Source organism: Leptodactylus fuscus, chromosome 6 (genome assembly GCF_031893055.1).
Source record: "Leptodactylus fuscus isolate aLepFus1 chromosome 6, aLepFus1.hap2, whole genome shotgun sequence".
Classification (NCBI taxonomy): Eukaryota; Metazoa; Chordata; class Amphibia; order Anura; family Leptodactylidae; genus Leptodactylus; species Leptodactylus fuscus.
In genome coordinates, this window is record NC_134270.1 from 89,984,484 (window position 1) to 89,998,603 (window position 14,120).

The 14,120-nt window shown below is 41.8% G+C and overlaps 1 protein-coding gene across 2 annotated transcripts in view; it reads left to right on the plus strand.

Annotated features, from left to right (window-relative positions):
- Window positions 1-14,120, plus strand: part of ARFGEF2 (ARF guanine nucleotide exchange factor 2) — a 145,110-nt gene that overhangs the window by 93,591 nt on the left and 37,399 nt on the right. For both annotated transcript variants that reach the window (XM_075276751.1, XM_075276752.1), the window contains 4 exons: window positions 4,540-4,691; window positions 4,766-4,938; window positions 5,019-5,179; window positions 5,364-5,494. In XM_075276751.1, coding sequence (XP_075132852.1) covers window positions 4,540-4,691; window positions 4,766-4,938; window positions 5,019-5,179; window positions 5,364-5,494 — 617 coding nt within the window. The remainder of the gene's footprint in view (window positions 1-4,539; window positions 4,692-4,765; window positions 4,939-5,018; window positions 5,180-5,363; window positions 5,495-14,120) is intronic.

Genomic DNA, 14,120 nt, shown 5'->3' on the forward strand with positions numbered 1-14,120 from the left:
GCCCGAGGTGCCGAGGCGCATCTGGCCCAACACCTGGACTTACGCACCCTATGGCCGGTGTTGGAGACACCCCAATTATTTACAGGCAAACTTCTACCTTTTCACACTCTGGTGGCACAGGTCTGGAAGGTGTCTTCCTACTCTGACGCTCCTGAGGAAACCCCCCCTGTGGGATAATCCTAGTTTACCTGACCTTTGTGGGTTACCTGGTGCCTGATCTTGGGCACGTTATGGTGTGCTTTCTCTTTCGGACTTGTACGTACAGGGGATTTTTGTTACCGATTCCCTATCTTCCTCCCGTGAGATTCCCCGTTACCAGTTTTTTAGATTCCTCTAGATCCGTCATGCTCTCTCCTCTCTGTTCCCCACTCAGCCGAGTGCCATCTCTGAATACCCATTAATAGGTGTGTTAAGCTCTCAGGGTCCAAGAGGTCTGATTTCTACCCTTTATGAACATCTGATTTATGCTAAAGTGTCCCTCGCTGAGTCCCCGGCCCTGATGCGCTGGCGCACTAATATTCCGGAGCTGACGGATGAGACGTTTCAGGATATTTTGGAATCTCCTCTTTACATTTCTCCCTCAGCTAACAATAAGTTGATCCAAGTGTTCATTTTACATCAATGTTACCTGACCCCGACCCGTCTGCACAAGATGGGCCGCTTACCTGGCCTGAACTGCCTTAGACGTCCGCACCCCCGTGCGGATTTCTGCCATATGATTTGGAGTTGTCCGACTGTACAAGCTTTTTGGAGTGGGGTGGTGGCTCTTTTGGCAGACGTCCTGGATTGCCCTGTCCCTTTTTCCCCTGAGGTCTGTTTATTTGGTGTTCTAGAGGAAGAGGTTTGGCAACACCACGTCTGGATATTTCTCCGGGAGAGCTTATTCTATGCCAGGAAGGCCATTGCCTTACGGTGGATGGCCCCCTGGTCTCAGTCGGTGTCACAATGGCGGAGACTCATTAATTCGATCCTTCCCTTTAACCAAATTATATATAAAGGCAGGGGTTGTCCTCAGAAGTTTACTAAAGTTTGGGGGCGTGGTGTGCTTCCCCAGCCACCCAGTATTCTGCCTCCTCACTGCGTTCAGCTATCGATGCCTTTGCACCCTGAGGGAGGCCCCGTGGCCCCCCTTCTGGTGGTGTATAATATGTATGTTGGCGTTGGAGTCCCTTGTCTATTTTTGTACCCTTCCTTGTCTTGGAATGGGCTGGGCGGGGGTGGGTTGGCAATGTGGCAGACCTTTGTTTATCTGTGTTTTTTATACTTATTTTTTTGTTATTCTGTGCATGTATTTCTCTGATTATACTGTTTGTTTTGGTACATTTTCTTCAATAAAAAGAGTTTAAAAATCCTATTAATATTATAAATGTGAAAGTTTGTGAGTTTGGATGTTCGGATGTTTATTCCTCAATCACGGAAAAACCGCTCGACCGATTTGGCTGAAAGTTTCCACAAACATAGTTAATACACCCGATTGCGCAATAGGCTACTTTTCGTCACAATAGCGCACATACGTTTGTGCCAGGACCCCCACAAAACTCACACCACAATCTCTGCAATCTCACACACTTTGGACCATAGCAAGCCACAAAATTCATATTGCCCTCTACAGCCTCACCCCTAACCCCACACAATCACATATACATATACTTTACCACTTTGCCCCTCACCTTAACGATACTCCAGGAAGCTCTCTTTAACGCTCCGGAGCAGCCATGTTTGCCAACCCCCACCGCTCTGACAATCCGCGACACCGCCCACCCATATCAATACCCCTAGGCAGTCTAATAAATGCAAAAAAAAAACAAGTTTAAAAAAAGTAAAAAAATATATTAAAAAAAATAAATAAAAAGGATTAAAAATTCAAATCACCCCCCTTTCCCTAGAACACATATAAAAGTAGTTAAAAACTGTGAAACACATGCATGTTAGGTATCCCCACGTCCGAAATCGTCCGCTCTACAAAGCTATACAAATATTTTTCCTGTTCGGTAAACGCCGTAGCGGGAAAAATGGTCAAAAGTGCCAAACCTCCAATTTTTTCACTGTTTTGATTCTGATAAAAATTGGAATAAAAAGTGATCAAAGCAATAACATTTCCCGAAAATGGTAGAACTACAAAGTACACCCGGTCCCGCAAAAAAAGACGCCCTATACATCCCCGTACACAGACGTATAAAAAAAGTTACGGCTGTCGGAATATGGCGACTTTTCAAAAAATAATGTTTTTCAACAGTTTTTTGGATTTTTTTTAAGGGGTCAAAATGTAAATAAAACCATAGAAATTTGGTATCCCCGGAATCGTAACTAAACACAGAATACAGGGGACATGTCATTTGGGTTGCACAGTGAACGCCATAAAACCAAAGCCCATAAGAAAGTCGCACAATTGCATTTTTTCTTCAAATCCACCCCATTCTGAATTTTTTTCCCTGCTTCCCAGTACATTATATAGAATAAATAATGGTGGCATCATGAAGAAAAATTTGTCCCATTAAAAATTAAGACCTCATATGGCTCTGGGAGCGGAGAAATAAAAAAGTTATGGGGTTTAGAAGGAGGGGAGTCAAAAACGAAAATCAAAAAATGCCATCGGCGGCAAAGGGTTAACTTCAAATACTTCTGTCCCAAAGTCACTATGTAAAGTTTCTCACAACACCGTATATATAGCAGCTCTAATACAAAGTAACTTCAACACAAAAGTCTCACGTATTCTCTGAATTACAGCAAAAACAAGATATAAACTTACATTTCATATCCCATACCTTATACACACTACGAAAACCTTACCCACGCCTGTATATACCCACTTCTACAATCACCGCAGACGAAGTCGCGGGTACCAGCTAATATAAATATATATATATATATATATATATATATATATATATATATATATATATATATATATATATATATATATATATATATATATGAATCTGTGTAGTTCATCTTATATACACATCTGTATAGATCACTATACATGAATATAAAGTATGCTTTCAGTGTAATCCAATTGCTTTGTGTACATGCATAATTGTATGCTTCAATATCTGATCATGATGGAATTATCTGGGTTGATCTGCTGGTGGACATAGTAGCCACAATATTTGTTCAGTTTGCTAGAATGCTAGACGTATACACTTTTTGTAAAATGACCATTGAAGTACAGATTTTCCTGTGTCTCTAATCGGACAGTTTCATCAGGTCACATACCTGTCTCTCGGCATAGGCAGGGTTCACACTACCGTTGGATTCTGTTATGAAGGTGTCTGTTAAAAAAAACAAAACGGACACCTATAGTAACAGACACTAACTGATGTTGATGTGTCCATATTTTTGGCTCATGCATTTAATGGATCAGAGTAAAAAAAGACACCTTCCCATCAGTTAGTGTCCATTTTTGTTTTTTGGTTTTTTTATACTGTCCTCTTTTTTTTTTGTTTTGTTTAGTTTTTGTCCCTGCTTTCTGAGCATGCTCAGAAAAAAGGCACACAAAATAAGACAGTAACTGATCTGATCTGTCTATGGAAATATGACGATAAGGTTGCTGGGTTCTTAACACCATACAAATCTTTGATGGCTAGGATAAATGTATTGGCTCTTTGGTCTCGTTAGGCTCTAGTCAGGGACTTAATGGGGTATTCCCACGTCGCATACTCACCAGTATTCACTGCTATAAAATCTTCTTTCTTCCTAGTTTCTTGCATCATTTGGTGGGCGGGGTTTCACATGCAACCTGCCGTTTAGCTCCATCCCCAAATTTACGTGTAGCTCCGCCCACCCACATTGGACTATGAAGTACAGGCAGCAGCAACTCCATTCTGTGTTACATACAGAGACTGCCTGTCTCTGCATAATGAACACAATTGAATTAGCTAACCTGATAACTGGGAGAACAGAAGAAATGAAAGCAGCTCCTCTCCCCTATCTGATAGCAGGAAGCTAGGTCACGTGGTGTAGACACAGGAATAGCTAGAAACACAGGCTCCCGTACATTTAGCCCCTCCTCCCTCCCTCCTGAGAGCAGCAGATACATCACTTGACTTTTGAGCAGATAAGTCAAGGGATGTGTAAAAAAAATAAAATAAAAAAAAAAATGAATAAAGTAAGATAGTGGACAAACAAAGCAGTTTTGCTGAAGCAGTGTATTTAGGAAAAGTCTTACATTCACATTAACAAGCAGTATAGCTAGGATCCTTGTGATGGGACAACCCCTTTAATGCACTTATTGCCAAATTCATAAGTATTACGTTAGCATTTTAACAAAGCAATTTTTTTTGCATTAGCTATGCACATGGACACATCAGCTGAAGATTTCTGGATAGATTCAAGAACACTAATGTCTTCTGTATGTTTTTGTGTTTTTCGTTTTTCATAATTCTGTAATTCAGGTCCTTGGATGGCGAGAGTACATAATGCATGATAATACTCTTTACATAAAATTAGTGCCGATGAATTTTTGTTGTATTCTATGTTTTCTTTTGTAAATGAATTAGTGTTTGTGGCTGATCAGATCCATGTTGGGTCCTTCAACAGGTGGGCTGCAACCCCAATGAAGATGTTGCTATATTTGCTGTGGATTCTCTTAGACAATTATCCATGAAATTTTTAGAAAAAGATGAGCTGGCCAATTTTCGTTTCCAGAAGGATTTCTTGCGTCCTTTTGAACATATTATGAAGAAGAATCGGTAACTCCTTTAGGTGTAATTGTGTCTTGCAGATGTGCGCTGTATTGTAAATTAAATGATTACTCCATTTATAGGTCCCCCACTATACGGGATATGGTGATCCGCTGCTTGGCACAGATGGTGAACATGCAAGCAGGAAACATCCGATCTGGTTGGAAAAACATATTTGCAGTGTTTTATCAGGCGGCTTCTGATACAAATGGAAATCTAGTAGAACTGACGTTTCAGACTGTGAACCACATCGTCAGTAAGCAGAAAGCCTTTCTTGTATTGGTAGATATGTGTAGGACATCTGTTAGCTTGTAATGCTTCCATCTCTCTCCTCAGCTAATGTTTTCCAGCACCACTTTCCAGCAGCCATTGACTCTTTTCAGGATGCTGTGAAATGCCTGTCAGAGTTTGCTTGTAACTTTACTTTCCCAGACACCAGCATGGAGGCTATTAGACTCATCCGTTATTGTGCAAAGTATGTCTCAAACAAGCCTCAGGTAGGTTATACTTTCTGCATTTCCCCTTCCCTTGTTTTGGATTGTCTCATTTGCTCTTAGTAAGATTTTTTTGTGGGGGAGGAGTGGTGCACCCACACTGAATATTTTGTACATTTGATCGCTAGAAGTAGTTGAATATTTTTTGTACAGTTACCATTTGATGATTGGGTGTGATCTATTCTAGGCCCTGAGAGAGTACACTAGTGATGATGTGAATGTAGCCCCTGTGGACAGAGTCTGGGTTCGTGGCTGGTTTCCTATCCTTTTTGAGCTTTCCTGCATCATTAACAGGTGTAAACTGGATGTTCGAACAAGGTAGGCCTCAAAAATAAATTAAATGAAATCAATTGATTTTCCATTTGATCAGAATTGTAAAAATCAATATTAACCTTGCAGTGGAGTTGGGTGCAAAAATATTTGGACAGTGACACAATCTTCGTGATTTGGGCACTGAAGGCCACCACATTGTGTTTGAAATAAAATAATTGAGATACATTTGAAGTGTTACTGTGAGGTTTAATGCAACACATTGAACAAAAATATCTTGAGACGTTAAGGAATTGCAACCAGTTTTCTACAAAGCCTCTTCATTTCAGGGACACAAAAGTAATTTGACACATTAACATTACCTTTTACATTGTTCCTAATTTCACTAAACAAAAATGGCGCCGGAGCATGAGCAGTAGCCGCTATCTTTATTTAATTCATTGGTTCCCCTTCATTTCTATGGCCCTTGGGATTATCTGCTCATTTGTCAAGTGATGTAGCTGCCTGCTCTCAGAGGGGGAGGGAGGGACTGAGAGCAGCTCTGAGCTGTTTGTGTCTTTTAAGTAGCAGAGCTTCTCAGATAGGGGAGCTCTCAGCTCTAGGATTTCTGAGCTCTATCAGTCGGTTTAATTGAATTTGGCTGATAAGGGTTGAGATAGGGAGTCTGTTACCTGTGTATGTAATGCAAACTGATTCAAATCCAGCTCTGCTACATCAGCTGGTAATTCATTTACAACCAATCCCGTGCAAGGGAAACCCCACCCACCTATGTGCCAAGAAAAGCAGGAAGTGAAGAGAGCACAACAGCCTGCAGGTTAGTGAACAAGCATCATGGGAATACTCCTTTAAATGAGTAGCGGGGCCGGAATAGCCTTTTTAAAGGCTATTCAGCAATATGTCTATCGGGTCATTCCATGTCAAGTGAACCAATGATTTTTCCCTCTATATTTTTAATTCTTTTGAGATTTTGTTATTTGATAATAGTGTGTCAGAAAATGCAAAATGTGAAGAAATAAAAATTCTAGAAATTTTTTTGGATTTGTAATTGATTTTCAAAGTTCAGAAAGTGCGAATTTCTGTGTTGCCTGCCTTTACATTTCTCCTCATAACTTAGGCTAGAAAAAAGATAGAGAAATAAAATAAACGCCATTCTACTCAGAACTATACAGGCTTTCACCAAATATGTCACAAGAGTATCTTTGTTAATATTTTACCTATGTGAACGCAAACGCAAAATTTTAAAACTCATTTCCGAAAAAAACGTTTTCTTTAAAAATTTCAAAAAAATGCACATGGGCTGCTATGCCCTTAACCACATCTGTACCAAAATTCAAGTTGGGATCGCGATGGGATAATATTTTAAAATCTAACTATTACAGTGTCATTCCGAAAATCTTGAATTCAGATCTGTTCAGCCTGTGGTCTAAAAGTGTGGGGTCTATATGTGAGATATGTATAGAGAATGATCCACCTCTATATGTGAGATATGTACAGAGAATGATCCACCTCTATATGTGAGATATGTACAGAGAATGATCCACCTCACAAAATTTTAATGTTAACTAGTGTCAGACTAGCAGTATACAGGTCCTGTATCTCATCTCTCTCAGAGGTGTGTTTCTGGTAGGACACTTATTGTAGTTCACCTCGGATAACCACAAGAAGGGAGGTTCCAATCTTCATGTTTGATGCATGTCCCTTATTATTAAAGGTAGAGCAGAGTAATTAATACAGAAGTCATGTTATGTTCTCATATTGCATTGCTCAGTATATGTTGATGCAGTCACTGATGTAAGGAATGACTGAGGACTTGATGCTAATGTACAATTACTAGGTAGTATGGAAGGACACTTATTGTAGTGCACCTCAGATAACAAGAAGAAGGGAGGTTCTAATCTCCATGTTTGTTGCATGTCCCTTATTATTACAGATGAATGTTAATAAAGAATATAACCCCCCCCCCAACCACACCAGTGTCAACTTATTAGGTGTGCAACATATAATTACCAAATAATCCATGATTTTTAGATATCACAGCAGCTTTTTTCTTTCGGCTTGTTCAATGCATTCAGGTTGAAAATGCTGAACAAGCTGTGTTCTGATGATAAGATGTATTTGTTCTGGCACTTACAGTATTTGTGTTTTTATGTTTTTTTTATTGTTGCATATAAATGTTGAATTCAGCAAGTTGTAATTTGAAAAGAAAAAAGGAAGAAGCTCACACAAACATAAAATCAGATGATTCAAGGCTTAAAAAAAAATTGATCCCAATTTGGTCCCAAGTTGAAAACCTGTACAAATATAACCAAGAACACAAGTAACACAAATGCATTTTTTCACAATTTTAAAACATACGTTTTTTTCACAATTGCGCATCAAAATTTTGAATTTGATTTCTCCAAAACAAAATATAAAGAAACATCATCTTGTGACATATCAAATGAAAGCCGGTACCGCTCTGAGAAAAATGATACCTCTCCCACCTATTTATCTTAATTCTAGCCCAAGATATGTTAAAAAATGTAAAGCCATACAAGGCCAAAATTCACACTTTTTCAAAACTTTAGAAGTCTATAAAAAATTAACTGATGAAGAAAAAATTTCAAAACTTTTTATTTGTAATTAACTTAAGTTGTACTTCATAAAAAATAAAAATAAAAAAATCTAAAGACGTCAGGTAAAAAAAAATATTCCTATTTGGATCACTTGATATGGAATTATATCGCATATTGCTGAAATTAGGTGATAGAGCCCCTTTAAGTTTCTTAAATACCTTCCCACTGATGGCATTTTTGTTTTTTTACTTTTTTGACTTCCCGCTTTCCAAACCCCATAACTTCTTTATATTTTTCCATTCATGGAGCCATATGAGGGTTTAATGTTTGTGGGACTAATTGTTCTTCATGATGTTACCATTATTCTGTGCAATGTACTGGGAAGTTGGGAAAAAAAATTCAAAAGGGGGGGGAATTGGAGAAAAAAAAAAAAGTATTTGTGCGTTCACTGTGCAGTCTGAATTTCATACCAAGGTTATATGGTTTTATTTACATTTTAACCCCAAAAATCCAAAATGTTTTAAAAATGTTTTCTTAAAGGGATTCTACCATTAAAACTTTTTTTTTTTTTTTTTTTTCTTTTTTGTGGATAAGACGTCGGAATAGCCTTTAGAAAGGCTATTCGTCTCTTACCTTTAGACGTGGTCTCCGCTGCGCCGTTCCTTAGAAATACCGTTTTTTTAACAGGTATTCAAATGAGTTATCTTGCAGCGATGGGGGCGGGCCCCAGCGCTCAAACAGCATTGGGGATGTCCCCACCGCTGCCAGAGAAGTGTCTCCAAGTGCTGCCTCCTTCATCGTCCACAGCATCATCTTCAATGTCATAACTTCTAGGCCTCGGGCCTTGGGCAGAGCAGACTGTGCAGGCAGGCGTACAGGTCAATACTAACAATACTGTGCAAGTGGCCATTTTCCTGTGCGCCTGCGCAGTCTGCTCTGCTAGAAGTTACAAGCCTGCGCCGGAAGAAGACATTGAAGATGACGTGGCGAACGAAGGAGGAGGCGGCGCTGGAGACACTTCTCTGGCAGCGGTGGGGATGGGCCCCATCGCTGTGAGAGAACTCATTTGCATACCGGTAAAAACCGGTATTTCTAAGGAACGGCGCAGCGGAGACCACATCTAAAGGTAAGAGATGAATAGCCTTATCCACAAAAACAAAAGGTTTTAATGGTAGAATCCCTTTAATGTTGCCACTAGGAGGCGGACACTAGGAAAACACAAGCTCTCGGCTCCGCCCACACAGTTTATACCCTCTTACAGACAGGGAACTAAGGCAGTTTTGAACCTAGTGTTGTGGGAGGCAGTCACGACCTGTCTCAGGTCTTTCTGTCTTTCGGTCTGTCGCCGGTCACCCAGTTGCCATTCCTTCTTGCTGCATTGGTGGCTGGATATTCTGATCACCCCACTCCCACGTGCGAGGTCTCACTGCGATGCGGTGACCCTCCAGCGCCTGAAGACTCCAGATATGTGAAGATGAACATAGGTGAGTATTCTCCACCCCCTTCCCCCAGTATTGTTTCTGCTGGGCTATCCTGGGAGGTGGTCCACCAAGGTGTGTGTGTGGGGGGTGATATTTCTGAGTCCTTCTCTTCAGGGGTCATTCTGGAGCTTCTGCTGGCATCCTCTGTGGAATTTTTGGCGCCATCTTGCTGGGGGAGGATCTTTGTTTGGGGGGAGGGGGGTTTTGCCCTCTTCCCCCCCCCCCCCCCTTCCTCCTTCATTAGGTGAGTACTTCTGGCACATGTGACGGCTTGTGGCTATGCATCACAGCGTTTAGATCCATTCTTGGAACGTTGAACCCACCTCTAAGAAGGCGGTTGTTGCTCTTCCTTTTTCTCAGGGTGAGCATGGCCGTTTCTTTGGCAGAGGCTTGGAAAAACTAATTTCTGAGGCTACTGGGGTAAAATCTCTCTTCTTCCCCAGAGACATTCCAGGTGTCAGCCTTCTTTTTCTGGCCATTCCCAGCATTTTCATTTTTTTCAGGGCTCTTTCTGCCGCTCCGGAGGGCAATCTCCGCAGGATTCACGCTCCAATAAGCCCTTGTTCAAGCCCAGACCTTCCTGGCAGCCCTGCTCTATGCTTTCCAAGTCTGCTGCTGCCAAGTCCTCCTCTGCATGAAGGTCTTCTGCCCCCACCCAAGGCCTCTCAGGTGGGGGTCGTCTGCTTGCCTTCCAGGAGGTTTGGCTTGCCAGGATCAACGATGCCTGCATTCGGGAGGTGGTGTCGACCAGTTACTCCATAGAATTTTCCACCCTCCGACACGGAAGGTTTTTTCGTTCCTCTTTACCTTCTTCCCCCACTCGTGCGGCCACTTTCTCGAAGCAGGGAGTTATTGTTCCCGTGCCGGTTTCAGAATATTTCCAGGGGTTCTATTGCAACTTGTTCACTTTTCCCAAGAAGGTCTTTCTTTCTGAACCTGAAATCTCTCAGCAGGTTTTTCTGAGTTCAGAGGTTCTGTATGGAGTCCCTGCAATTCATGGTCGCTACAATGGAGCCGGGCAAATTTCTTTCCATCGACATCAGAGACGCTTACCTCCATATTCCCATTGCTCTGGTCCATCAGCTTTTTTTTTTTTTTTTTCATTTCGCGGTAGGTTTGCAACATTTCCAATTTGTCAACCTTCCATTCAGGCTGGCCTCCGCCCCTCTAGTATTAACCAAGGTGATGGCCTTTCTCATGGCTATTCTCCATTCCAGATGCGTTTCTATTATTCCATATCTGGATGACCTACTGGTCAAGGTTCCCTCCAGGTTGGACAATATCTCCAGTTTGCAGATCACCTTGGATCTTCTTCAGCACTTCGGCTGGCTCATCAAGGAAAAAATCCTGCCTTGTGCCTTCTCAGTGCATGGAGTTTCTGTGTATGTTTTTGGATACTCATCTGGACAGGATTCTTCTTCCAGAATCCAAGGTCCATTTCCTTTTTTCCAGTGTGTCGCACCTGCCGGAGAGGTCTTTGTGTGTTCCCTTTAGTTCTGCATGCGGGTCCTGTTTTTGATATCGTCTTTCGAGGCCATTTGCTTTGCTTAGTTCCACTCGCGGCCTCTTCAGCTGGCGATCCTGGCTTGCTGGGACAGGTTCCAGTCCAGTCTGGATCACTTAATTCTACTGCCCCTTCGAGTTCATTTCAAGCTTCTCTGCTGGCTCTCCTTCCCGGGAATTTCCCTGGGGAAGTCTTTTCTTCCCATCCATTGGCAGGTTGTCTCCACCGACACTAGCCTTTCTGGCTGGGGAGTGGTATTCAGAGTTCTGAATGTTCAAGACCAAGAGGGAAATTGCTGTCTAAATCAACCGGCTGGAACTGAGGGCCATCTTTCTAGCTCTGTGTCACTTGACCTCCCTCGTTCAGGATCGGCCTGCAATAAGTAGTGGCTGATAATTTTTACTCACATGTCCATGCTCCTGTCTAGGCTATCATGTGCCGCCTCTAGGTGGTGCTGTACTTACATGCAGGATCATATACTGTGTGGAGTTTGAAAAGGGGTCTTAAACTGTGTATGTGTTGTGGGGATGTAAGATAAAATAAAAGGGAAGCCTGTGGACTAACTGCATGTGGATTTAAAAAGAAAATAAAGGGTCATATACGGTGCGGGGGCCATAAATTGGGGATCGTATGCTGTGTGTGTCGGCGAAAAAGGTCCTTTATTGTGGGGGTGGCATAAGTAATAAGTCTTATACTGTGTTGGTGGCATAAGAAAGGGCTCATATATTGTGTGATGGCCAAATAATGGGATTTATTGACCTTACAATCGTGGGTGTCCTAATTAGGGGTGCTCAACACACACATTATAGTTCGCCTTCTCCAGGAGAGAAAATAGATTCATCCCTGTGCACAACAATACATGAGGGTGACATATATGTGCCAAGGTCAGATAAAAAATTCCAAAATAAAAGCTCTAACTCCAAAGACGAACAGATTAGAGAGTGGATATCATGTATGGCTACAAGATATCTGGTGTAAAATAACAATGGTACCGCACACTTCCCTGTAGAAATGGAGGTGCAAGCAAAAATAGGGTCCTCCAACCCTTGCGACATCCAAAAAGAATATTCTGCTGCACACTCTAATTTTGCAGTGAAACACCAAGTCTTTTATTGTAGATATAACAAAAATTGATGCGCCATGGACATAAAGGCATGTATGTGCAAAGTAGAAAGATCGATCAGTTGGTAATGGGACGTTTCGGTCATCCGACCTTCCTCATGCCTGATCTATGTAGGAAATGCAAAGTGCTCCCATGCCATTAATTTGGCAAAATTTCTTTTTACAAGATATCCAGTGTGAGGACCTCTAGATATTGGGAACTTTTCAAAGGTCCTAATAGACAAAGCTAGTAGATTTTACAGATAATTATCAGAAACGAATTATATCGTTCCTTATAATCGGCATGTTTAACCCTTTCACTGCCAAGGGTCTCTGGAAATTTTGCACCTCCAGTAGCCAGAGCAATTTCCACAGTTTTGAGATAGACAAATCAAGCCTAAATTGCAATGTTAAAAAAATCATCCAACCCCCCCAAACCTGTATATTTTCTTAAAGTAGACACCTGCAGCATTGTCAGAATGCCACTTGGTACTGTATATCAACAGGCACCTTCATGCAATTTTGATTTATAGGGATTATACCATTAAAATCTATTTTTTTTCTCACTAACACGTAGGAATAGCCTTAAAAGAGGCTATTCTTCTCCTACCTTTAGATATCTTCTCCGTGCAGCCGTTCTGTAGAAATGCCGTTTTTCGTCTGTATGTAAATGAGTTCTCTTGCAGCACTGGAGGCGTCCCCAATGCTGCGAGAGAACTCTCCAGTGCCTCCTTCATCTTCTTCAGGAACGGCCTCTCTTCGCGTCTTCTTCTGGCACAGGGGGTCAAACTTCTAGGCCTCGAGCAGAGCCGACTGTGCATGCCCACACGCCATAAGAAAATGGCCACTTACTTACTGCAGTCAGCTCTACTCGAGGCCTAGAAGTTTGACCACCAGCTCCGGAAGAAGACGCGAAGAGAGGCCGTTCCTGAAGAAGATGGAGGCAGCGCTGGAGAGTTCTGCAGTGCTGTTTGAGCGCTGGGGCCCTCCCATTTGCATACTGCCGAAAACCAGCATTTCTACCAAACGGCGGCGTGGAGAAGACCTCTAAAGTTAGGAGAAGAATAGCCTACGTGTCAGTGAGAAAAAATTTGATTTTAATGGTAGAATCCCTTTAAAGTGAATGTTTTATGAAAAAATGAAAATAAATGTATATTAGTTGCTAAAAGTGGAAACCAAACAATAAATTTTATGCACCAAACCTCCTAAAAATATGAATGAACTCTGCACATGTTGATCTCTTATCACTAAGGCCTACACCCACATGAACGTGTCTTTAGAAAATCGCTAGAACTGGAAGGAACAAAAATCTGCTTTGAAGCTGGATTTTTATTTTTTTTTTAAAGTCATCCTATAAAATGTAGGGAATGCACACCGTGAAAAACAAGTGAACCCCTATGCCCTATATTATTTTTTGAAAGTAGACAACCTGAAGATTATATGCAAACCTCAACTACAACAAGAGCTCAGACTCAAAAAAAAACAAACACTAAGGGGGCGTTCACACTACCGTCGGTGTCCGACAGGTAGTGTCCGCTCCTAGTGTCCGCTCAAAATCTGGCACGGACATTAGGAGCGGACACTAGCTGTGTCCATGACACCTGTCATTTATTTAAATTGGCATCGGGTGAGTTCTTTTGCACTCCGTGCCCTTCCTTCACTGTCCGCAAGTAAAGATGTCCGACTTTTCAAGCGGACAGAAAAACCCGACATGTAGGGTTTTTCTGTCCGCTTGAAAAGTCGGATATCTTTACTTGCAGACAGTGAAGGAAGGGCAAGGAGTGCAAAAGAACGCACCCGATGCCCATTTAAATAAATGACAGGTGTCACGGACACAGCTAGTGTCCGCTCCAGATTTTGAGCGGACACTACCTGTCGGACACCGTCTGTAGTGTGAACGGGGGGCGTTCACACTACCGTTGGTGTCCGTTATGAGGGTGTCTGTTTAAAAGAAAAAAAAACGGACACCTATCATAACTGACATTAACTGACACTAACTGATGTTAATGTGTCCGTTTAATGGATCAGTTAAA